This window comes from Microcaecilia unicolor, chromosome 11 (genome assembly GCF_901765095.1).
Source record: "Microcaecilia unicolor chromosome 11, aMicUni1.1, whole genome shotgun sequence".
Taxonomy (NCBI): Eukaryota; Metazoa; Chordata; class Amphibia; order Gymnophiona; family Siphonopidae; genus Microcaecilia; species Microcaecilia unicolor.
Window position 1 is genome coordinate 58,431,605 of NC_044041.1, and position 25,194 is coordinate 58,456,798.

Sequence of the window (25,194 nt, forward strand, 5' to 3'; positions counted from 1 at the left end):
CCTCGCATTACCATTACCAGTACCGAGGGGATTTTTTCGACAACTTAATAGAAAGGTTTTCGCCTATGTGTGGCAACACAAACCACCACGGGTACGAGCGGTTGTTATGTACCAATCAAAAAAAAGAGGAGGAATGGGAGTCCCAAATTTTGCTCTATACCACCAAGCAGCATAGTTACGAGTATTAGCAGAGTGGAGCACTGGTAGTACTAAATCATGGGTCCAGATGGAACAACACTGGATGGGATTAGCAAACTTACGCTCTATACTGTGGCTACCAAAGAGCCAACTCCAGTCTTATATTAGGAAAGCCCCAATAGCAGTGCAATACCCCTTGCAAACATGGTGGGCGGTTAGGCAAAGGACTCTACCCAATAGACTACATTTTCAACAGATGACAATAAAAACTGCCCCGGGATGTCCGTTGGGGGTAGACAATCCTCTTTATGGCCAATGGGAAAGGAGGGGTCTTATCACGCTAAGTCAACTGTGGGAAGATGACCAAGTAACCCCATTTGAAGAATTACAAGAGGACTATGGATTACCAACCTCTCACCTATTTCACTACCAACGATATAGAGATTATATAAACAAGAAAGCAAAAACAGAACTGATTCGGGAGGAGGTAGATATAGAAAGAGCAATGAGGGCGGGTAGCCATAGGGGTTGTGTGTCTCGCCTATATGGGGCCCTGCTTGCTGATCAGGCTCCAATCCAATACTATATACAACGCTGGGAGCGAGATCTACAGATAACTCTAGATGAGACCCAATGGGAAAAAGCTTTAGAACACATGTTACATGCCTCTGTATCTAGTTCTCTCACTGAAAACAGCTATAAAATATTGTATCAATGGTACTATACTCCAAAGAGATTGGTAAAAATGTATGGGAAAGGGTCTGATCAATGTTGGAGAGGATGTACAATGGTGGGGGACATGGCCCATATTTGGTGGTTCTGTCCTAAGATCCAAATATATTGGACGGAATTGATTGATACGTTTGCTCAAGTGACTGGGGTGCGATATTCAGCTAAGCCTGAGATATGCTTACTACATGTTCGTCCACCTGGAGTGCGCCTTGCTGACCACAGACTTACTTCTATATGGTTTATAGCTGGGAAAATAACATTGGCGGCAGCGTGGAAAAGTACAATGGCACCACCGGTGATCCGGGTGATACATAAGATGGACTACCTCTACCAAATGTCAAAACTGACAGCCTTGAAATCGGGACATATAACAAAATTTAACTTGCTATGGGAGCGCTATCGCACATGGAGAGGACACAATGGGATAGATCTTGATGCGCCCCACTTGATTGTTCCTAGACTCTGAAAGCGAATAATTGACCACAATACGACTAACCTTCACTAATGAGTAAGAGTTTCTCATGTTAGGTAGAGGGGTAGGGAGGGAGGAGGGAATTTGTTCACTTTCCTGTTATTGGTTATGGAAGTTATATATATGTGTCATATGATTGTGCCATGACAAGTGTTATATATTGTTATTCAAAAATTTCAATAAATATAATTTAAAAAAAAAAGAAAAGGTAGCAACTATTTTTATTTTTTGTGTCCTCTTTTTTGTCTCCACAAATATGGTAACCCTAACCGAGAGAAATGGCACGTGCTAGAATTAAGCGGAGGGATCTGTTTAACAATAATTCTACTCCATCAATCTACAGCAGCCTCACAAAATGTTAAATGAGCTGTGTCGGGCCATGCATGGAGTGGTAGAGAGGGGGGAGAGCAGGACGGAAGAACAGAAGCAGATACCTGACGGCCAGTGCTGACAGTGGAGAACAGGCCGCACAGCCCAGGGCCCTCTGTACCACACCGCTTCCGGCCAGCCTCAGGGCTCTTGCTGCAGCGACTCTGAGAGCTTCACAGGAGCAGGGATCACTGTACACCACTAACAGCCTGCACCAGCGCTCCAGTAGAGAGATGTCCTTTGTTTCCTGGCTACATGGGGAACACAGCAAGGTAGAATCACAGCAGCAGCCCCACCATACATACAGTAACGAGAATCAGGAACTGAAGACCTCAGGACTTACCCTTGGAACAGAAGCAAACTCGCAACACAAATCGCATGTCCCTGCAGGTCAGGGCCTGGAAAGCCCGATTCCAGAAGATTCAGCAGGAGCTTCACAGACTCTTCCAGTGAGCCCAAGGGCTCTTGAGTGGAGCAGGTACGATGAAGAGAAAGATATGACTGTAGAAACAGTATCAGGCTTTCTCTGCTCCTCGGCATACACAGCACAGATGTCAGCTCCTCCTGTGTTACGGATAGACAGCACAGAAGTCACAAGAAACCAACACACACTAAAAATCTCACTGAGAATCAGGCAGCACATACAGACAAAATGAACCATAACTGTGCCCACAACACTCCCTGTTCTTCATCCCTCCCCCTGTCAGCACAGACCTATGTATCCAGCCAGCATGCGAAAAGAGACAGAATAGTCACCTGTAAGGTTCTGCGCACTGCTGCTTCTAAACCTTGATCCATCTTGCTGTCAGCATGTTCCATCACCCAGCTCAGAACTGCCAGTTGCACATCTGGGTCCCCGGCCCTCAAGAGTTGGCAGACCTGAATGTATCTCTCTGGTGACAATGCCTTCTTGCAGAGGAAATGAGCAGAGAGCTGGCGAAATACAGCCAAACCCACCTGTGAAGAGTCAAAGAGCAGTGGAGGAGGTGGTCTCCATCTTGGACATTCATAAAGCACTTGTTAAATTGGAGGGGCCTAAAGATTTAAGTGAGGTCAAGCGTAGGCTAATGTAAAAGGAATCCCTGGGCTACTTCAAATGCAACTTTGAGAGAATGCTACTTTCGCACTTTCTACAAAGAGTATTTCACCCAGGTACAATTATACAAATCAGGTTGTACACAGTCCCCCTTGTGTGAAAAATGTTCAGTTTCGAATAATATTTCATGCTTTCGGATTTGGATGGGTCAGGGCACATTTCTCATGATCCTTTTCGTGTTGGAAATTGATTATGTTTGTCTTCATCATTGTTAAGCAAGCCATTCCACTTCCTGGGAGAATGTTGTGGGGGGGGGGGGGGGGGTAAAGACACTGCGTTACTGCTGGCTTATCATAGAAAGCCATTCCACACTGGACATGAATACAAGTCCTCCCAACCATAAGAGAAGGGGAGGAAGAGGCTGGTTGTGCAGTGTGCAGGATCTACTCCACAACCCTCAGAATTAGCTCCCAGTGCCAGGTTATACTCAACCAAACTTTGGGACACACCCAGTCAGGGCCACAGAGTGGGGGGGGGGGGGGGGGCCAGAGGGGGCAAAACTTCCTCTGGGCCAGGAGCTGGCAAGTTTCTTCCGGGTACGTCTCTCTCCTACTCCTATGTGCTGTCAGGGACATGGATAACTGCATTAACGCGATAACCTGGGTCCCAGCTTGCACACAAGAGCAAGTCAGACACAGAAGGTAAGAGAGCAGGCGGCCTGAATGGGGGATGGGGAAGCGGCGCCAGTGTGTGTGTGTGTGGGGAGGGGTGTGAGGGGGGGGGGGGCAGCACCAACCCAGGTGGGGGGGCAGTCTTGCCCCAGGCCCGGCTGTGTCCCTTGGCGGCCTTGCAGCCAGTCATATTTTTAGGATATCCATAACTAATATATGCATGACAGAAATATATTCACTGTGGGTAGCCTGAAAACCTGACTGGCTAGGACTGGGTTGAGAACCCCTGCTATAGCATGAGCTCCTATTAGCCACTCCAGCAGAGATGAGGGGGGAGGGGTTTGCAGAAACACTGTTAAATTCAAAACAATAAAACACACAAGAGCACTTCTGATGCTGAGAGACAAGACTAAGAATCTGCTAGTCGTGCATTTCAGGAACTTCTTTTTAATGGATTAGAACAGCGAGTCCCAATCCTTTCCTGAGGGAACTTTGGCCGGTCAGGTGTTCAAAATATCTCATGAATGAATATTCATGAGATTAATCTAAATTCACTGCCTCCTTGGTTTGCAAATTGATATCATGAATATTCATTGTGGATATCTTGAAATACCTGACTGGCTGGGGTTCCCCAAGATAGGTTTGAGAACCCCTGGATTAGAGGATCTTAATATCAGAGGGCTGCACTGGGTTTCTTTCCAGTACAACATGGCACTTTAAATCTGTGGACTGTCTACAGACTACAGTCCACAGGGATCTCACCTCCAGCCCACAGGGTGAAGTGACAACTTCCATGTACAGCACATCTTGGAGCCGCCGAGTGAAATCCTGCGTACAGTATTCTGTGAGCAGTGAGATGACCTGGAGATAAGCTGCACGAATCAGAGGACAGCGCTGCACCGGGGTGACCAACCAGAAGTGCTCTTCGAGCTTCCCAGTAAGAGTCAGCAGAGTGTTCAGGGACAGACTGAAAACCAAAGACAGCAGTTACTTTGTACTGGAAACAAGATATACCAGCAATTGAGGGGGGGTGGGGGAGGGGTAGAGGTTACCAGACTCTGTTTTTCAACCCAGGCCTTGGGGCATACCCCCAATCAATTAATAAAACCCATGATTAATAAAACAAATAGGCGGGCGACTCTCAAGATCCAGCTCTGAATAGAAAAAAAGATGCGAATCACCAATGGCAATGGTGATTCACCACAAAATGCTGCTGCTGCTTCTCAGGAGAGGAGTTTAGTCCAGTAGGTGGAACTGGTTTTACTGCACCACTGGGTTGTTATATGCTAGCCCCTGACGCAGCCCTTTAGGAGGGCGAAACACAGCCATGTCGGGCCTATTTTAAATAATGTGGTGAATAAATTATTTTTCTCAACATTGCTATTGGCGATTCACATCTTTTTTCTATTCTGTGCTGGATCCATGATTAATATGCATGAGATGGATTTGCAAAGAAATAAAACAGCGCTTGCAAATCTCTCTCATACATATTTATTGTGGATATCCTGAAAACCTCACTGGCTGGGTGTGCCCCAAGGACTCTGTTGAGAACCACTGACCTAAGGTATACCCTGCAAGAGAAAGAATATTCCACTGTAGCAGGAGAAAGAGGTTACCTAGATTATACTCTTGTCATAGGGTCAAGATGTGCTTTCAAAGGGGTATGTGAGGGAGCTCAGAGGATACACCATTGTGGTGGTGACTGCGTGAGGGAGGTAACTCAGTACCCCAGCCCTCAATGCAGCTTTTCCACTCTTCTTGCACATGCTTCCAAATGGAAATTGATGTGAGGGATGGGCCACCATAGATCCTGTGCAGAATTTCTAGTTGGGGATGCTGCTGGCATTGTTCTACAAGACAAGCAACACCACGAAAGCTAGACAAGATGCAGGAATGACAGCAGTGGCAAGCTATAAATCGCCCATGAGCCCCAGCAAGCATTTGGCCAGACATGAATCTATCTGCTGCCCCCCCCCCCACCACCACCACCGCAGATTCTTCTCTGTTAAGAGCAAAACACAATGAAAGTCTCCAGCAGACCCTCAGCCATCAATATTAATATTATTAAGGGATGTCTATGTGTATCATCTCCCCCCTCCTCCAAGCACAGGCACCCACTGCTCTCTGGCAGTGATAACAGTAATCATGCAGCTTCTCACCAGTTCCTCTGCAGTGTCTTGGCCAGTACAGCTTCTATCTGAAGTATATGTCCATGCAAGGCATTATGGGAAATGATACTGTCTGCGGTGGGCAAGTCTCCCACTAACTGCTGCAAGAGGTCCTTATACTGTGTCACTGAGGCTAGGGAGATCAGGGCCTTGGCTGCCATCACCCGAACGGAATACACTGGACTTGCTGCCAGCTGTATCAGAGGCTCCAGGAAAGGAGAAGCATAGCTGTTGGAAGATAAGATTGTTAGAAAATAAAGTGAGGTTGCTTACCTGTAACAAGGGTTCTCCCTTGGACACATGGGTGACGTCATCCAATGGTACCATGAACAGACTAGCTCTCTCTAAAGCTCAAACTAAGGGCACTTGCAGGCCATCCCTCAGCACAGTGTCTGCCCAATTCCACCTCAGTTCATTCTCCAGCTGTAACGTTCATCCTAGAAGGGAAGTAGGCGGGTTTGTGTGGCTGATTTATCACTTACCTATTATCAGCAGGCCTCTCGATGAGTGCTCCAACGGAACCGAAGGACCTGGACCTCAGTTTGGTAGGCATGGTGGGGCAAAAGTTCCTATGCGGCATTTTTCCTCTACTGTAGCCCTGCATGCAGGATCTCATGTCGAAGATCCTGGGGGACGCGTATCCTTAGGGCTTAAAAGCGGAGGCAAAGTAGATGAATTATGTGGAGGGTCAGCATATCAGCTGCTTACTGCAGGCTTCATAGGGAAGTGATCCCAGAAGGTAAGAGTGATGTTCCTGCCTTCCCCAGTACAGAAGAGATGATCCCAGGGTTTGGTGAAGGACAGGATTTCCCAGATTCATGTGGCTGGTAAGGTGGGTCCCTGCTGATTGTCCAGGGAGCAAAAACTCCCTCGAGAGGCTGCTGCTAGTGGGAATACAATAAAATAAAGAATATACTTTAAGGGGAAAATAATACAAGAGAGCACGAAGAGCTGTCTTCCTGGCAAGGTGGGATCAAGTAGGTGCTGTGGTGGGGGACGGCCTGCACATCCAGGTTTTTCCGAGCTTTAGAAGAAAAGGTCCATTCATGGTGCCAGAGGATGCCAGTAGCAACCAAACAGTGGAGATGGCCAGGGGTCAGGGTGTAGCCAAAATGTTTACTTAAAAGTCTTTAATAAACAAATTTACATAAAACCATGCAGAGAAGTCTATAATCATGAAGAAGGCTCGACACAGGCCGTTTCTCGGCGATAGTGCCTGCTCCAGGAGTCCATAAATCTCAAGGGAAACTAAAATAACTTTCTCCCTTGGAAGAATTAATCTTAAAAAACGATTGGGATATACATCAAAAATGTACCTGCAGCACTTCCCCTCCATAAAGAGGTGCCGGGTGTTGATTCTTTACCTGGATGGGTCATTGTCTCCTGGCTGCAGCTTTGCTAACAGCGTTAGGACAGAGTGAAGGGAAGGGCAGAGGTGGAAGGTCCCTTTCTGGGATGTATCGCAGCTCTCCAGAGCCCAGTGCAGCTCCTGCAGCAGAATGTCCCTCAGCTGGGGATACTCTGTGAAGAATGCCTGGGGGGAGAGTGTGCTCCGGGTAAGAGAGTCTTCCAGATTCAGCGTTGGCCCCAACATCCGGGCGGTGACAGAGCCTGAAAAAGTAGCATGATAAAGTGAAATCAGAGCCACTTCAGGTACACTCCCCCCCCCCGCAACAGAGTGACCACCTCCTCCTGAAAAACAATGTTTATGCTTATTCAGTTACTTGTTATACCGCCTTTTAGCCAGGGAACATCAAAGCAGTGTACAATACTAAATATTTGAAAAGGAAAAGAACTCCACTGTATATAGGAAAGAGGAAAACAGGAAAAGGGGAAACAACAGGGAGGAAACAGAAAGTGAGGAAAGGGGAAGAAATGCTAACCATCAACAAAGCCTCAGCCAGGAGGCCCCACCCCAGTTGAAAAGCTAATTAGGGAGGATCATTAAATGCCAGGGAGGACAAGTGGGCTTTTAGGAGACAGCGGAAATGAGGATAAGAAAGCTCAGAACGTAAGTCTGGAGGGAGAGAATTCCAGAGATATGATGCCAGGTGAAAAAAAGCTGAATGATGAGGGAACTGTAGCCTAGGCATAGGACTAGCAAGACGGAAATTAAATGCAGAGTGCAGGACACGGGGAAGGGCAGTAGGGCATAAATCAGAGCAGCAAGGTATGGAGGGGAAGATGAATGAAGAGCATGAAAGTGATGATGAGGATCTTATGAATGCTACAAGACTTAATGGTCTTTTGCAGAGTTTGGGCTAAAGAAAAAAAAAAATGACACTCCCAAAGCTGTGACCCCTTCATGGCAACACTAACCAAAATGCAGACCTCCACTCCCCAAAAAGAGTTAACACCCTGGGCAACTGCCAGGCTCTGATCTCAGTTGGGTGGACACTATTGCCCTACTTACTGAAGAGCTGAAGAGCTGCATTGCGCATAGCCCAACACGGGGAACCCAAGGACCTCAGAGCCAGGCGTAAGGCAGGTGTAGTAAAGGGCAGCAGTGCAGAGCCCAGGCAGGAACTGCGCACCAGCGTCTGCAGCACATGTACCGCGGAGACCTGAGCGGAAGCAGATAAGACAGTCCATCACCTCCAGCCCAGGTAGATCCTTCCATGCTAACGCTGTGGTGACATGGTTCTGGGCACTGCCTTCCTGGCGCTCCCAGCCTAGGTTGTAACGGTCAGTTAAATGCCAGTATTACCCTGGAATGTTCTTCATCCCTTAACTGCTTCTATAGTCCCAGGACTGTACCTGTGGCAGATCCAAGGTCTGGTTCCAGTTTGCTGGTAGAGGGGTGTTGCTCAGGGTGAGCAGGTCCTGCACAGTTTGCTTCAGAAGCAGACGCGATTTAAGAGTCTGTTCTCCAGACACAATGCCCAGAATCAGCATTGGGAATCCTGCAGCCCGGCGGGTAAGAGAGGAGCTCCGGAGTCCCCTAAGCAGGGCCAGGGCCTGGAAGAGAGGAAAAAAGGAGGAGGTGTGACGTGAGTGAGGAGATGTGCTTGATGTCAGGAGACAGAGGCACTTGTGCAGTACGCAGTCACCAGCAAAAGAAGAGAAACAACGTGAACATCAGCTATTCAAAGAGAAAACACTGCATTTCATCAGGTGTAGGAATCATTTTTCCTGCAACCAACTACAAACTGGGGATTTTGATGCAACAAGTCTTCCATGACTTTGGATTTCCAGTTCACCTATAAATCGGGTTGGGATCTGGTATCATGAGCCTTCATTCACAAGCACCTGGGGGTTCTCTTCATTTTACATACCCCTCCCCACCTAGCCCAGATCTTTGTGAAGAGGCCATGACAGGAGTACGCAGGGACATAATCTGGTCCCCATTTCCACTCGTATCCAGTCAGTTTGGAACCAACCCCACCCGATCCCCAATTATTTTCCATCCCCACCCCTGCATCTTCTTCCCCATTCCCCTTCCTATTGTTACCATTCCCACGGTTTCTTTCCATCCCTGTACCCAATCTGCATTCGAGCGACTTGTAAATTCAAGAAAAACATATTCTAAGTCATGGTAAGTAAATTCATATTTAAGAAAACAAAGTCTATAATGTTCTCATGTTCCATCAAGTTGGCACTAAAGGTGTGCACCGGGACTAATCTGGTACCCACCCCCAATCGTCTCCAGTCAGTTTGGATTCAGCCCAGCTGATTAATCTGTTCCATCGCAACCCTATTCCCGACACAAACAGATGTTGTGTCACCAATACCGTGGATTACCCCAGTTACCCATCTCCATGCTCATCTCTAGACCCCTGCAGATCCCTCTAGAACAGGGGTGTCCAACCTCGGCCCTCACCAAGTTGGGTTTTCAGGATTTCCACAATGAATATGCATGAGATTTATTTGCATAAAAAGAAGGCAGTGCATACCAATAGATCTCATACATATTCATTGGGGAAATCCTGCAAACCCGACTGGATTGCGGCCCTTCAGGACCGATGTTGGACACTCCTACTCTAGAACCTAATTAAGTGAACCCCAGTTACCATCTTTCAGTACTCTCTGGTACAGGGGTTCCTGACCTCCGGCCAGCAAAAAAAGCAGCCCAGCTCAGGAATCACACCCAGGTTTCCTACATGTCCATCCTAAGGAAGCGTTGATTTGGCAAACATGACCCGATATGCTACACGCTGCTGCATTTTGATCATGGGTGAATGTTTACATCACTCAGACACCCTTAGCTTATGTGGTACTTCAGCTCTGCTGCATTCACTGAGTAGTGAGTACCTGCGTCAGCATGCGTTTGGGCAGCTCTTGCACCACTGGGTCAGGATGGCGCAACAGCGATGTGCAGTACTTTGTGAGTCCCATGCTGCAACCTTCCACTGCTCCCTGCAAGACACAAAACATGGGATGTGATCCTCTCCCTCTGTGCTTATTCCACCTTTCTTAAAAAGCATACTGAGATCTTTAAGTCTGTCCCCATACACTTTATGACAAAGATCACTGACCATTTTAGTAGCCGCCCTCTCTATCCCGTTTCTTTTTTCTGAAGGTGTGGCCTCCAGAATTGTTCACAGTACTCTAAATGCCTGAGACTTATACAGAAGAATGATCACCTCCTTTTTCCTGATGGCCATTCCTCTCCCTGTGCACCCAAGCATCCTTCTGGCTTGTCGTCAATTTTTCTACCTGTTTGGGCACCTTAAAGATCATCAGATACAATCATGTCCAAGCCCCATTCTTCTTTTGTGCACAGAAGTACTTCACCCCCTATACTGTATCACTCTTGAGCTTTTGTAGCCCAAAAGCATGACCCTGCATTGTTACAGCAAATACCTCATAATAATTATGGTCAGACACTGAAAACTGTTTAACTGGATCTACTTCATTATACCGATGAGTCTTTTAGACTCATAATGTGTTTTTCTTGCTAGTAAGGCTTTTTCCATCATATTTCATATTACTGTCTGAATTTTTGCTTTCCTTCTCCATTTCCACTAAAAGCTGCAGGTGGCCGTGTTAGGGCTGGCAGCAATAGGAAAAGTTCCCTAGGTGATGTGCCCTTAGTAAGACTCACGGATGCAAGTGAGGCAGAGGAAGGGAGAAGTTGGCTCCTTACCCAGTGTCGGCACCCAAGAAGAGCGTCCTGAAATATACCAGCCACTGTCTCCAAGGTTTCAAACGACAGCAGTGGATCAGCAGCAGGAGACACCAGGCATGACGTGTTTTCCACCAGTGATCCCAGGAGCAGTCCCACTTCCTGCCAGTACAACACAGTTCCATGTGAGCACATAGAGAGGCGAAGGAAACTTGAAGATAAAATACCAACAGCAGCTCCAGCTCCTTCTCCCAGAAACCTGACTTCACCTACTAAAGTATTCATTCACCTTGAAAGATACCCAGCAGCAGGTCATGAGAAGTCCATGTTCTTCAGAGAGAAGCACAGGCTCCTCTCCATCCACATCGCAAGGCTGCTCCAGACCCCCACCCTGGGAGATGAGGAGGTTAATAGCATTTCCCATGTCAGCCAAGGATGGGGCAGCTACTGCAATTAATAAGAGGAGGTGGGATTAGAGCCCACTACAGAGAGGTGAGGCCATAGCATCTGTTAGAGAATCCAGAAAATTAGTGGTTTCCTGAATGTCCGACATGGTCCAGTGAGCAGCATAACATAAGGTCTACCTCACAGTGGACACATTCTCCCACTACCTAGAACTAAGGGGAGGGGGATTTGATTTTATTTGTGATTGGATGGCCTGTAATTTGATGATCATCATGGTCATATACAAAGCCAAATTAAGGTACAGCTACAATAAAAACAAGATAGGGACCACATGAGAAAGAAGATGCATCCTACTGTTAACTGTAAGGAGCCACTGTGCTAGCGATAGCAAAAGCCATGGAGCTGAGGCACATGAGGAGGGAACAGCAAAAATCCCTGGTACTGGTAAACCTTTGGTGTATGGCACACTAACCATGCAGGACTTTCTTACATTTCCCCCATGCTCTTCTCACCTGGCCTCTTAGAGCTGCTTCCCTGGGCTCCATTTATCACCTGCAGCAGGAATTCACTGATCTCTTGCAAACTTTTGACCAAGCTGCGGAGAAACACCTTCCAGTGCAACACGTATTGTGCGTCCACCATGGAAACCAGCACCTCAGGAACCTCTAGCAAACACCGCCTCAAGGCCAGAATCACACCTAACACAATTCAGAGGAAAAATTCCCTCTCAGTTAAATTTGTTAACTCTAGGAAAAATCTGCCAGCACCACCACACTAAGGGCAAAAGATGCATCAACCAAACGTAAAAAAAATCTAAAACGTTAAAGCCCTTAATGAATTTGAAAAAAACGAAGAATGCACCAAAAAAACAAGTCGCACATGTTCAGTGCGGTATTGAAAAGTACAATGTATCAAAGATTCGTAATCCCAGTCGGTAATCGGCCCCTAAAGCATGCGCAGAGCAGCCAAGCGTTATGCTGGCTGCTCTGCGCATGCCACAGATGTCAAAACAACAACAAAAACACAAACACGTGGCTCCCCGCTTCCCCCTGCATTAATACAAAACTAAAAACATACATCAAAAAAGGATCGGGAGGGGGCAAAGGCGCTCGTCAGGAGCATCCTGTATGGACGGCCTTGCCCCCCCCCCCACGCTGCTCCCTGCTTCCCCCTGCATGAAAACTCCAAATTTTAGCATCCCCAGCCCCCCTCCTTTGCTGTTCTTTTTTCTCTACTCTCCCACAGCTCCGCCTCCCGCCATCCTCCGCCCCGTGCCCCGCCCCCCCTGAGGTCATTGCCGCCGCTCCCCCCCTCCACCGGGCCCCCCCCTCCGCATTACCGGGCCCACGCAGCGCCTCTCACCTCTGTGTGAAGACGCTGCACGGACAAGAGAAACAGCAGATCGCCGCCAGTCTTCTTCAGGACGTCTCTCTCCTGACCTGGACCCGCCCCCCTCTGACATACAAAGAGGTGAGAGGCGCTGCGCGAGCCCGGTAATGCAGAGGGGGGGGGGCCCAGTGGAGGGGGGGAGCAGCGGCGACGACCTCAGGGGGGGCGGCGGGAGGCGGAGCTGTGGGAGAGTAGAGAGAAAGGAACAGGAAGGGAGGGGGGCCGGGCAAGGCCGTCCATACAGGACGCTCCTGACGAGCGCCTTTGCCCCCTCCCATTCGATTTTTGTTTTGCTTTTTTTTTTTTTTAATGCAGGGGGAAGCCTAGGAAGTACTGCATCCACCTTGTCGTTCTTTATTGGTAGCATTTTTATTTAATCTCACTTTTAAACATGCCAGCTTGGATTTGCATGCTGCAGGGGGAAGCGGGGAGTGACAGCTCAGGCCTTAACGACAGCTCTGACCTCACGTTAAATATTTTGCAGTAAATGAATCGGTGCAATCGTCGGTATGGTTAGTGCATTCCGAATCGCCCACATTTCAATGGTAGTTACTCGTTTGCATTCCGTTTTCGTTAGCTGCTAGCTTCGTCGGAAAAAGGCCTTTAATGCATGCTACGGTTGAAAATTTCTTCGTTAAAGGGTCGTTAAAGTTTAGTGCGTCTTGCCCTGAGTCTCCACCTCTTGATGTGTGTGGAATTGTAGGATACTGGGCTAGATGGACCATTGGTCTGACCCAGTATGGATATTCTTATGTTAACCACACACACACAAAAAAAAGCTGAAGTATCCCCCTAACAACAAACCACAGAACTGTGAAAAAAAGTAGGGGGTAGACCAAATGTATTTACAAAGAGTAAGTTTATTAAAAACGGACTGAAGACTCGATGTAGTCCTGCGATTCGACCCTAACTATGCCTACTTCAGGAGTGAAACATACAGTGTGTCCGAGTCTGTTTTTAATAATCCTACTGTTTGGAAATACATTTGGTCTACCCCCTACTTTTTCCTTTATTCTTAAGTTAAAATCAGAGAAACTTTGGAGAGGGAAGAAGAGATGTCATTACTGGGCTGATGCTTTAGTTTGGCCCCGGGCACGACGATACCTGAATACACACCATGGAGGGCCAGGGTACATTTCTCATTATCTCGCTGGAAACAGATTATGAGTGTATGACATGCCACACTCTCCCTTCCACAGTGTTACGTCAATCTGTCCCGCCACATTTGTATTTTAATAGTATATTTCACACCTGGGAGTAGATTCAAGAAAGGGCACCCAAAGTTACGCAAAAAAAAATTATGTGCTAAGCAAGTTTTCTATAACAGCAAAGTTGGGCACCAAAGCCATTAGAGAATACTAGTGAAAGTCGTTATTTGAGCGCCAAACTTTAGGCACGAGCCATGTCAAAGGCTGGCGTAAATGCTCACACCTAAATACTGTCAGTTGCGCACATAACCAACAATATTCTATAAACTAAGCACATAAGTAGCACATAAGTGCCTGACCCGCCCATGCCCCTCCCATGTTAATGCCCCCTTTGCAGTTACCTGCTATAAAGCATAGGCGCTAATGGGCAGATGATCAGAACTCCAGCGCTGTTCAAATACCGTCCAATCAGTGCGTCTGAGCAGCTCCCTCATGTTCAATGCTAATGACATGTGAATTTAAGCACGGTCATAGCGTTGAGCTGTGCATTAAGCACAGCTCTTGAGTGCATGCCCAGAACGCCAGAGAAGGAGAAGGAAGAAGGCAGTGGCTCCCGGCAGAATGTGCTTACTCCTATTTGCCAAGATTTGTGCAACAAGCAGATCCCTCAGCTTCTTCATTACAGATTTCACAAACATCCAGGAAACAACATCTATAATAACAGCTGGCGTCACATTTTTCAGTAGGTGGAAAATATTCAGACCGACATTAACAAGAAGCTTCTAGAGAGATCAGGAAGCTGATCCTTGCTTCCTGCTTCTAAAGATGTAATTCGAAAGGAAGCTTATAATCCAACACTGATGAATTTAAAGCCCCATCACATTAGAGTTTAAAAGTGTCTTAAAACCACCTGGGCTCACTTGCATTCTCTATTCCATCATTAACCAGTCAGCCAATCGGCCGGTCGAGCATGCGCAGAGCAGCCAAGCGTTATGCTGGCTGCTCTGCGCATGCCAAATACGCCTCCCTGTGCTGCCTGAAGATGCCACGTTGCTCACCCCCTCCGATGCGGCTCGATCCAGAGGACAGTGCAGTTGAGGACGCCTATCCAAAAAAACTGTCCATTTTGGCCATCATTCCCCCCGCCTCCCCCGCAATAATAAAAACGTCTTTTCAGTATTGCACTGTCCTCTGGATCAAGCCGCATCGGAGGGGGTGAGCAGCGCGGCATCTTCAGGGGGGGGGGGGGGAATGACGGCCAAAATGGACATTTTTTTTAAAGCGGAGGGCTTTTTTTTTTTTTTTTTACTTTTGTTGCAGTTTTTCAATCCCACGCAGCCCCAACGAGAGGTACAGACCTCGTTACATTTTCCAGCATTAAGGCAATCGGAAAAGGTTAGTGCATCTCATTACAATAGGGTTTCTACACAATTTGCTCATCTGCATTCCGTTTTCGATAGCTGCTACCGTCGTCGGAAAGAAGTCTTTAGTGCATGCCAGGGTTTACTACTTGCTCGTTAATGGCTCGTTAAGTTTAGTGCATCTGGCCCTAAGTGTATCTGAATGTAACTCACCTTGAACTACTACAGAAAAAGGTGAGAGCAACATCCAAATGAATAAATTTGCAACCACAATTTTGCATGCTAATTGCAAAATTGTATGCCCAAGTTTACAGAATTAGGGGGCTGGCGTGCTATAATTATCATACCCTTCATACTCACCATGCATCGGTCTCTCACTTGCAGCTTGCAGCAGATCTTGGCGAGCAGCGGCATACTGATCATTCAGCATCTGCAAAAGGTACTGTGCATAACACAGGCCACTGCAGAAGAGGGCCAACTCTGTTTCCTGAGGAAAGAGTCTGCTCAGAGTGTTCCTGTCTGATCTAGAGACACAAAAAGCACAGTTTTAACCACTCGCTGCCAAAAAGTCCTACCAGCTGCAGCCATCGTGCTCCTTGGAACATGCACCAGTGCTGATGGAGTGCTCAGAGCTGCATCCATACCTCTGTACAAGGATTTTCATGATCAGAGCTCCGGCCTCAGCCTCCTGCACTCTGGAGCTGCACATGGACTCCTGAGCATATTTAAATACAGCTTGCACAAAGGATTCTGGGAAAGTTGGTGGAAAGTACCGGATGAACAGTTCAGCAGCCAGCTCTCGGATCTACGGTGGAGCGAAGATGGATTTAAAGAACAGTGCCAGAATCAGCTTGGTTGAATGAAGGCTAAGAACTAAGCCAAGTTACCTCATCAGTACTGTCCCGACAGCAGCTCAGCAATGCCAACAAGTTGGGTGTAGAGAAGAAGTCCCAGCAGCCCTTCTCATTGGCAAAACCCAGCAACTCCACCATATGCTCTGCCATGAGAGAGGTCAGGACAGTTCAGTCACAGCGCATCAGGCAGTTTCTTTAGCCTCTGGTTTGTTAGTGAGAATTAAGATCAGCACGTAACTTGTGGGGTAGCTGCCCTTTCCTGTCCCTGTTATTTGTATGTACATGCATATGAAATGTTATTCACAGGGTGGGGGCCCTTTCCTCTAGGTATTGGCATATATATGCATATGACACATTACTCACGGGGTGGCTGCCCTTTCTTCCGCTCAGGGCTCCAGCTATCTGTGCAGGTTTCCAGTATAGCACTCAGAAGCAGCAGTGCTGTTTTCTTCCGCTGGAAGTTTGACCCTGGAGTCAGGGAAGAGATGCTCAGTTTCAACAGCCACTGCACAAAATCTGTAAAAAAAAAAAGAGACACTGCTGGTCACTACCGAGCTAAGAACTGGTCCTTACTGAGCCGAGAACCCTGCTGGTTATTACAGAAAAACTGTAACTAGGGATGAATGAGAAGAGCTGTCCAAGGCACAAGGCCCTTTGTAGGTGGAAAACTGATTAAACTGTAATTATGAGCTAGAAGCAGATGAAACAATGATGGAAAACTGATCTCCTCCAGGCTGAGAAAAAATTGTAATAGAATGTTTTAATGCTTTTTTATGTGACATTTTGGCTCAAGGATGAGGTGGTAATGTACTAAACTATTTTACCCCCCTGTTTACAAAGTCATGCTAGCGGCTGCAGGTGTGCTAATGCCGACACATTGCTGTGCAGCTTTGTAAACAAGGAGGGTTAGTATTTTTATTGTAAATGTTAATGTATATTACAATTCTAATTGTGATCCATTTTGTTATGGTAAATATTGTGAAAGGTGGCATGTTAAGAGCAATAAAATCTAATCAAACAATCATTACAGAATAAGGAGTTTAGATCTCCGATGCTGATTTTTTATTTTTTAACTTTTATATTTATTGAACTTTTAAATTAAATACAAGTATGCACTTGCTTAAAGACATTCTGATAGATCTTACGTTATTATCTACGGTTTTCTTCTCTAACATCATACAAGAAAAACAATAATCATCCATATTCTGCTCAAACACATTACACCACAACTCTAAGGAATGGGGCAGACTATGGAGTAATTCTCAGAAAGAAACTCAAAGCTAGCTTAATGTTACAATCTTCCTTATTAAATTCCCAGTCTCTGACAAAGGTGTCGGATCTGCCAGTCAGACTGATGCTTTTTTTTTTTAATCAAGAAAAGACTAAAGACTGAATTAAGATTTTGATGGTGCAAGAGACAGTGGCTGCTGTAACTGCTCTCCCCTCACCCCTTCAAGAAGAAACCTTAACAGAAGTGAACCGTTTTCCAGTGTAGCCCATTTATTGATTTGATATACTGCTTTTTCTTATAGTCTTAAATGCGGTTTATAATCAATAAACAGAACATCAATGGCAAAAAAAACAATTCAATAAAAACCAAATATATCGTATATACTCATTTGTAAGTCGAGAAATTTTGATGTCAAAATCCCATCAATAAACTAGGGTCATCTTATCTATGAGCTATTCTCATCAGTGTCATAGCACTTTAGCTATTGCTAGATTTATGTAAGTAGGGTAGACAGACTCTGGCTGTGTTCAAGTTGCTTGATGTGTGTGTGTGTCTGGTGCGGGAAAAACTCTTAATTCAGGGTGAGTTTGAACAGTGTTCAAATTAAAGAGAAAAGGTTTGGAAGATGTATGTGACACTGGAGAGTAACAAAAATAAATAGTAGTGATTGTTTAAAATCTGTAAATGTTCTGGCTGGTTGAACGTTTGTGCCAAGCCTGTACACTGAGAGGAGGGCATGCCTGCAGGGAAGTATGCATGACGATGTCAGGAGACAACCAAAAGCCATTTGATTGGCTGATGGCTAAGAAGTAGGTTCAAAGAGGAACTTTAGTTTAGTTTGTGTAAAGAGTTGGTGAGTGAAATTCCAATTCCGTTTTTTTTTTATTTAAATAAAAGAAAAAAAAAAACAAGGCTTGTATGTGGGTGCTGAGAAATACTGATTCCTGAATAAAACATTACTCTTGGATAGGAAGGGTGAGTGATTTGTGAAAATACATTTTGCTTTAGTGAACTTGTCAAAGCTTAGAGTGAGAGACTTATAAGTGAAGGATAAATAAAAAATCCTCAGAAACTGAAATTCGATGCTTTAGCTGTTTCCTTCTGATTTTATTGAAATTTGTGAAGCTGTGGGCTATGAGAAGGGGGTTGGGAGGGAGAGACAGCAAGAGCAATGTTTGACTTGGAGCTGGAGGGAAGGGAGAGGAAGTATTGTGAGACCCAGCCTTGACTTATACATGGGTAGGGTAACCATATTTGCCCTAAGAAAAAAAAAAAAAAAAAAAAGAGGACACAAAATATCACCCTGTCCCGGCCCCTGTCACACCCCCACGTCACTTTGACCTCTCCTCCCCCCCCCCCCAAGGAAAAGCTAGATTCCCTCTCTCTCCTCCCATGTATATCCCCCTCCCCAATTTTCCAGCCTCCCTCCACCCACATGACTCCATTCACTACACTTCCCCTCCTGTACCTTATTATTGTGCCCTGGTGGTCTAGTGGCTTCTTCGGGGCAGGAAAGAGCCCTCTCTTTCCTGCCCAGCACAGTTTCAAAATGTCTGCCAAGAATTCAAGCAGTGACCCTGCAAGACTTCTGTGGAAGTCTCTCGAAGTTGCCGTTTGAACTCTCGGCAGCCATTTTGAAGCAGCGCCGGGAGCAAGACAAGTCAGCAGCCGAGTCAGGCAGGAAAAAGGGGGCTCTTTCCTACCCTGAAGAGGTCACTAGCCTACCAGGGCACGATAATATAGTAAAAGAGGGGAGGGGAGGATAGGACACTGAGGCCCACCTGCCCGTCCACCCACCTACCCGTTCATCCGCAAACCCAGAAAAATAAGTAGGCTGGCAAAACCCATCCAGATGCCCTGCAGTGTCCTCAAAAAGAGGACACGTCTGGGTAAAACCGGATATATGGTAACCCTATATATGGGTCTCGGTATTTTTGGTCATTTTTAGTCCTAAAAACTGCCCTCAACTTATATACTAGTATATATAGTAAATAAACCTATAATAAAAACAATTTTCAAGGTAATTCAAAATTAAAAAAAAAAAAAACCTCTAAAAAATACAAATGGTGTAAATCACTCTGGCATTTATCTGAAAACCAGCACATAAATATTGATAAATAAGTGTCTGTAATTGTGACTAATAATCTCAGTCTTATTCAGCACATATATCAAATCTAAAACTTATCATTTATAATAATTTGCACCTCCGTCTGGACAGTTCCCATTGGTCCGCCCTGGGGATGACGTCACAGGGCGGACCAATGGGAAGTGAGAGGGGAGGGAAGCCAGCACCAGCCAACGGAGGTGAGTACAGAATCGGGCCCCCGAGTTCCATGACCCCCTACCTCCCTCCTTCCACTCCCGTCTGAGTTCCACGGCCCCCCTCTCCTGCGAGTTCCACCGCCCCGAGTTCCATGCCCCCCTACCTCCCTCCCTCCTTCAACTGCCGTCCGAGTTCCATGCCCCCCTCTCCTCCGAGTTCCACCGCCCCGCACCTCCCTCCCTCTCTCTCCCTCTGTGGCCTCCAAGTACAAGCAGACATGTGCGGCAGCCCCTCCCCTTCGTAAGTGCCAGCTGTTCTTTAAAACTTTTTACCTCCTGGTCCGCCGGCAACAGTGAAGTGGAGCAGGCACGGCAAGGTGCTTCAGACTGCCTTTGCTTTCGCTTCTGTTTTACCTGTGTCTCTGGTCCCACCCCCTCTGCAAACAGGAAATGAGGGCGGGACCAGAGGCAGAGCTGAAACAGAAGGCGAAAGCGAAGGCAGTCTGAAGCGCCGTGCCATGCCTGCTCCACTTCACTGTTGCCGGCGGACCAGGAGGTAAAAGGTTTTACAGAACAGCAGGCACTTGCGAATGGGAGGGGCAGCCGCACATGTCCTGCTTCCACTGGGAGGCCACAGACAGAGAGGGAGGGAGGCGCGGGGTTGTGGAACTCGGACGACAGTGGGTGCATGGAACTCGGAGGGCAGGGGGACAAGAGGGGGGGGAGGGGGACGGTCCTGTAACTCGAAGGGGAGGGGCCTGTAACTCGAAGGGGAGGGGGGTCCTGGAACTCTGAGGACAGGGAGGGATGCCTGGAACTTGGAGGAGAGAGAGAGGGAGGGAGGGAGGTAGATAGGGGGCCCTGGAACCTTGCTAGCGTCCGTTTCATTTCTGTTGGAAACGGGCCTCTTTTACTAGTCTAAATATAAAATTTGTTCAAATCAGTTGCTCCGACAAATATCATATTTCAAGCTCTCAACTCCACTGCAGGGATAATCTCTCCTTTTTCACTTTAGGTATGGTACACCCACCGGAATTAAATGCAGAGTTTACAGTGGATGTGAAAAGGAGAAGATCACAATAAGAACAGTTACCTTCAAATCTTTATTCTTGTGAGGTCTGAAAATAAAGTCAAGCAAGTCCAGACCTCACAAGAATAAATATTTGAAGGGAACCGTTCTTATAGTGATCTGCTCCTTTTTGCCACTGCTTTGGATTTAGTGGATTGTATGCCCTGTTTCCTTAGAGTTACAGTAGATGACAATAACGACATCAAGGACTGCGACTGGCCAGTTTGAATACAGACTGATGACCGGTGAGATGTAATCACTTGACGCCACCTTAATTATATTATAGCATTAAGAGTAATTGAACTATGGACCATATGTTATGAAGGACAGACTATTCCTGAAGCAGAGCTGAGAGCTTGAAACATCATAATGTGTCGTATCAAAGTAACTGTTTTGAGCAACCTACATTCTTCAGATAAGTTCTGGATTTGATATATTTGCCAAATAAGATATTGTAGAACACAGTTATGGACCAGTAATTAAAACGGAAATTATTTGTCATAAATATAGACTTTTGTACCATGTAATTTATGATCTTTCATGAACTCTCCCTTAGGATGGGCCAATAGAGAAAATTTAATGTTTATATTTTATTACTGATGAGGAATTTGAGTCCTATTGACAATTCTCTCAACTGCTGGGTTATTATGGATTGCTTTTGATAAAAACTAAAGGCAACCAGGTGCATATCACACAACACACACATTGTGCTCATGTACAGAAAGGGGGGCGGGGGGGGGGGGGGGAGAGGCACAGCATGACAACTTCACCTACCTACTGCTTGGGAAAGAGCCTTCTCTGCACCAGCCCTGGCGGGAGACCTGCTCTCATCTCTTGGCATCTTTTTGAGGCTCTTCAGGATTGCAAGTGAGCTGTCCCTTTGCCTAACCAAAGCCTTCTTCAGCGAGGCCTGCAGCAGCTGGCGGAACCTAGAGGAGTCACAGGTGAGGTTCTGCGGCAGGAACTTCCGAAGGAGGTCAAGCTCCATCTCTGACAGTGTCTGATTGGTCTTGGGGCTGTGACACAGGATGCCCAAAGTTGCTAGCCGCACAGCCTCATCCTCACAATGAATACAGATGCTGAGTTTTTCTAGAGTCTCACCATCTAAGAGCACAACCCCAGACATCTTCCGAACGCTTAGTACTGTGAGCCAGGCCCAGAGTCGAGCTGAATCCATGCCCTGGAAGCCCTCTGCCAGCAGAATGCAAGCAGCCGGAAAGATCCGTAAGGTACATACCAGTAGGTAGTTGGCTGCATTGTTTCGCAGAAAGGAGTCAGAGGAAGTCAGGGCATCAGAGAGGGTGGGTAACCAGTGATGTGCCCAAAACTGTGCCAGTTCCTCCTCAGAGATACATGCAATGCTGTCTGTCCACTGTTGCCTTTGGAGTTCCACAAGTGTCTTGTACAGCTCTGCAGCAGGGGGGCACAAGTAGTTTGTGGAGAGGCAAAGCAGAAGTTGGTGGGGCAACTCTCTAAAAACATCCAGAACCTGTTGTAAAATAAGCTGAGTTACTTAATATGCCTCTGTCAGCCTAGAGCAGGGGTTCTCAGCCTTGTCCTTGGGACACATCAACCCAGTTTGGTATTCAGGATACCCACAATGAATACGCATGAAATAGATTTGCATACAATGGAGACAGTGCATGTAAATTCCTCTCATGCACATTCACTATAAATTGAAAACCAGATTGGCTTGGTGTGTACCAAGGCCCAGAGGAAACACTAACAGAATATATAAAATAGCACAGGGAGCTACGTGGCAGGATCTCAATACTGAAACAGCAGGGGGTGCTGCAAGGCAGAAATGAGGAGCACTAGCAGAGCTGTATGTATGTGGGGGGGGGGGGGAATGTCTCGGTACTGAAATAACAGGGATGAGCTATAAGGCAGGAGTCAGGGGTACTGGCAGAGATGTATATATGGGGGTGGGGGTAGGAGGTCTTGGTAATGAAACAGGGCAGGAAGAAGGGCACCAGCAGAGCTGTATGTGGGGAAGGGGGTGGTGGTCTCAGTACTGGAATAGCAGGTGTGAGCTACAAGGCAGGAGTCAGGGGTATTGGCAGAGAAGTGTGTATGTGGGGGATGGGGGGGGGGGGGGGGGAAGGTGGGTGTTTCAGTACTGGAACAGAAGTGAGCTGCATTGCCAGTCTCAGAACAGTCCAAGTTTGCAGAGCCTCTGTCAGTAAATAGACTAACTCCTGCTGTATCTTTATTTGCGTTACATTTTTCAAAAGTATTGACTGTGAAGGGAAAACATCTCTTCAACAGCTCCTCAGGTGAACTAATAGAAGATCCCTGTGGAAATGTAACTTCGGGGGTGGGGGGCACTACCGATATTTGTATAGGACTTTTTTCTCCTTTGGCAACTACAGTAAACAAAGTTCTTTGAGGCAAGGACCTGCAACTGCTGCCTTAAGATGCTACTGTAAGATCAGTACTGAAAATAAAAAGAGGGACCCCATCTCCAAACCCTCCTTTCTGAGGGTGTGGCAACATGAACAAGAGTGGGCTCTGGATAAACCAGAGCCATACAGCGAGTTACAGTGAACAAAATAATATTTATTTCAGGTGTCAGATAAGGGTCCTGTTCAACTCGTAGATGGGGAAAGAAAAGTAAACATAAAACTAGTCCTTATATATAAGAATATTCTTTTGTGGCATGCACTATGGATCACAGCAAGGTAGCGTACACTGCTGGGATCTGGTCTGGCTCCCCAAAGTACCAGTACAATCTTTAGCAGTCAACAAGGCCAGCCTGCGTCCGGAGGGGTCAAAAATATTGGGCTGCAAGGTTCCAAGTTGAACTGAGCCTACCTGTCGCAGTTCTAGTTCATAGATATGTGGTGGAGGCTGATGCTGCTTCCCTCTGGGCCTCTAACCTAGCTGTGCCCCGAGCTTTTATACTTCTTGGACCATGCCCTCCTGGCTCCAGCCATCTCCATGTTAACTTTGCCCCAAAAGGGAAGTATTTTCTCCCAAATACTTTTTTTTTTTTTTTAAATAGAACAAATGAGTCCTAGCTGAACAAAAAACATTACAATGAAAATCATCCTATTCAGACATTAGGCTATTTTTTTTTCTGAGTACAGGGTAAATAATTCCTCCCCATATCATTTGTTCCAATTTCTATCCCCGAATCCTTCCAGAATAGTGTTCAACAACGAACAGATACAGCTCTGAGCGAGTGAAGGAGTGGCTTAACGGTTAGTGCAGCAAGCTTTGATCCCAGCATCCTGGGTTCAGTTCCCACCCCTGAGCATGGAGGACACATCTGTCTTCTCAGCTCTTTACTGCTGAATTCAATTACTGCGCACAACTCCTTTAAGAGGGACCAGGCATGACACCTATTATGCTCTGCATACAGAATTATGACTAGAGATGGAATATCGGTCGTTTCAAAAACAGACTACAGCCTGAATATTCAGTCAAGTTTTTGGTTAAATAACCTGCTATGTGGACAGGGGAGACTGGAGGCTGGTAGAGCTTAGAAAAATCTATGCTACATTTCACTGAAGGTGATCTTGGCTGCTTTTTTAACTGTGCAAAGGATTCTGGGGAATAAAAATCATAAAAGATACAAAAATACTGTATAATATTATGCTTTCATGGTTTTACAAATTGCCTTGTGCTACTTTCAAGACATTGCTCTGCCATCCCACTCATGGGTATTCTTACCTTCTCAGGTCCAACATAGGGCAGGAGGGCACAGAGTGCTGGGTATCTGACTTTCCTCTGCCAGGGAATAGCTATAATCTTCTGTAGGAACTCAAGGAAAAGGGGTCGCTCTATGTCTCCGAAATGATGACATTCCAGAAGGTAAACGTCCAAGAGGTTTTGAAAGGCATTGAGAAGAAACACAGAGACACCATCCACCTATAGGAGACATGAGATGGGAGACTCAAGACATGCCATCTCTTGCCCTATTTTGCACCCCTCATTACCACCCCTCCCGCCACCATCCCCACCATTTGCAGCAAGGCATAGAGATGGAAAGCACACTGGTAAACTTCCTTGATCAGGGACACTGCCAATTACCGGGTTCTCTGCATTGATCCAGATTAGCTGAGACAGTTTCTGGAGAAGTTCTGAGTTGCTGGTCAGTAGCCGTTTCTCCTTTGCTCGCCAGATATCTGGTGCACATTCCTTCAGTCGCTGTAGCCAGATGGTGAGCACTGAATAAGCCCATGAAAGTGAACCAGTCAGTCACATCGCAGCCACAGAATGAAATAAACTGCTTTAAAAACTATTCTCACCCTCCTTCAGTGTTCCAAGCTGTTGCCCCTCTCTCACACTCCCTCTCCCTACCACACTGCACAAACTGTTCTTTCCCTCTCACCTTGGAGACTGTGGTGCTGACAGCTGTTTTTCTCTTGGAACAGGGCAGACAAGGCTGGGAAAAGTACATCCAGTAGGAGGCAGCCCTATAGAGACAGAATATCAGTATAAGTAGCTGCAATTAGGGTTTGTCACACTTAAGTAATACACCTCACCTACTCCTCCCCCATCCACCAGAAACAGGAATGAGGATAGCATTATACAATTCCTGTGGAGAAAGCATGGGCTGTACCTGTCCCAGGGACCCGTTGGGTGCACAGGTCAGGATATCCTTCTGGCCACAGGTCAACAAGCCCCTGATGAGTGGCAGCATGAGTAATCCATCCTCTGAATGGGTACAGGCAGACAGTGTCAACATCCCAAACATCACCTTCCCAGTACCTGGAGACATGAACATTACAACAGGGTCAGGACCTGCTCTTACTCTAGAACATTACACACGGTGGTGGGGGGGGGGGGGGGGCAGTCTGTAGAGGGTGTAGCTCTATC

At 46.6% G+C, this 25,194-nt stretch overlaps 1 protein-coding gene across 1 annotated transcript in view; it reads right to left on the bottom strand.

Moving 5' to 3' along the window:
* The window catches only part of LOC115480159 (thyroid adenoma-associated protein homolog), a 63,629-nt gene that overhangs the window by 17,236 nt on the left and 21,199 nt on the right, over window positions 1-25,194 (bottom strand). Inside the window, exons 8-28 of the mRNA XM_030218643.1 lie at window positions 24,938-25,086; window positions 24,707-24,791; window positions 24,406-24,542; window positions 24,046-24,243; window positions 21,145-21,859; window positions 16,172-16,324; window positions 15,842-15,951; window positions 15,599-15,759; window positions 15,315-15,478; window positions 11,569-11,754; window positions 10,941-11,098; window positions 10,673-10,813; window positions 9,838-9,942; window positions 8,344-8,544; window positions 8,000-8,150; window positions 6,951-7,197; window positions 5,578-5,814; window positions 4,181-4,385; window positions 2,468-2,668; window positions 2,055-2,275; window positions 1,777-1,962 (exon numbers count right to left, since the gene is read on the bottom strand). Of these exons, the coding sequence (XP_030074503.1) occupies window positions 1,777-1,962; window positions 2,055-2,275; window positions 2,468-2,668; window positions 4,181-4,385; window positions 5,578-5,814; window positions 6,951-7,197; window positions 8,000-8,150; window positions 8,344-8,544; window positions 9,838-9,942; window positions 10,673-10,813; window positions 10,941-11,098; window positions 11,569-11,754; window positions 15,315-15,478; window positions 15,599-15,759; window positions 15,842-15,951; window positions 16,172-16,324; window positions 21,145-21,859; window positions 24,046-24,243; window positions 24,406-24,542; window positions 24,707-24,791; window positions 24,938-25,086 (4,111 nt within the window). The remainder of the gene's footprint in view (window positions 1-1,776; window positions 1,963-2,054; window positions 2,276-2,467; window positions 2,669-4,180; window positions 4,386-5,577; window positions 5,815-6,950; window positions 7,198-7,999; window positions 8,151-8,343; window positions 8,545-9,837; window positions 9,943-10,672; window positions 10,814-10,940; window positions 11,099-11,568; window positions 11,755-15,314; window positions 15,479-15,598; window positions 15,760-15,841; window positions 15,952-16,171; window positions 16,325-21,144; window positions 21,860-24,045; window positions 24,244-24,405; window positions 24,543-24,706; window positions 24,792-24,937; window positions 25,087-25,194) is intronic.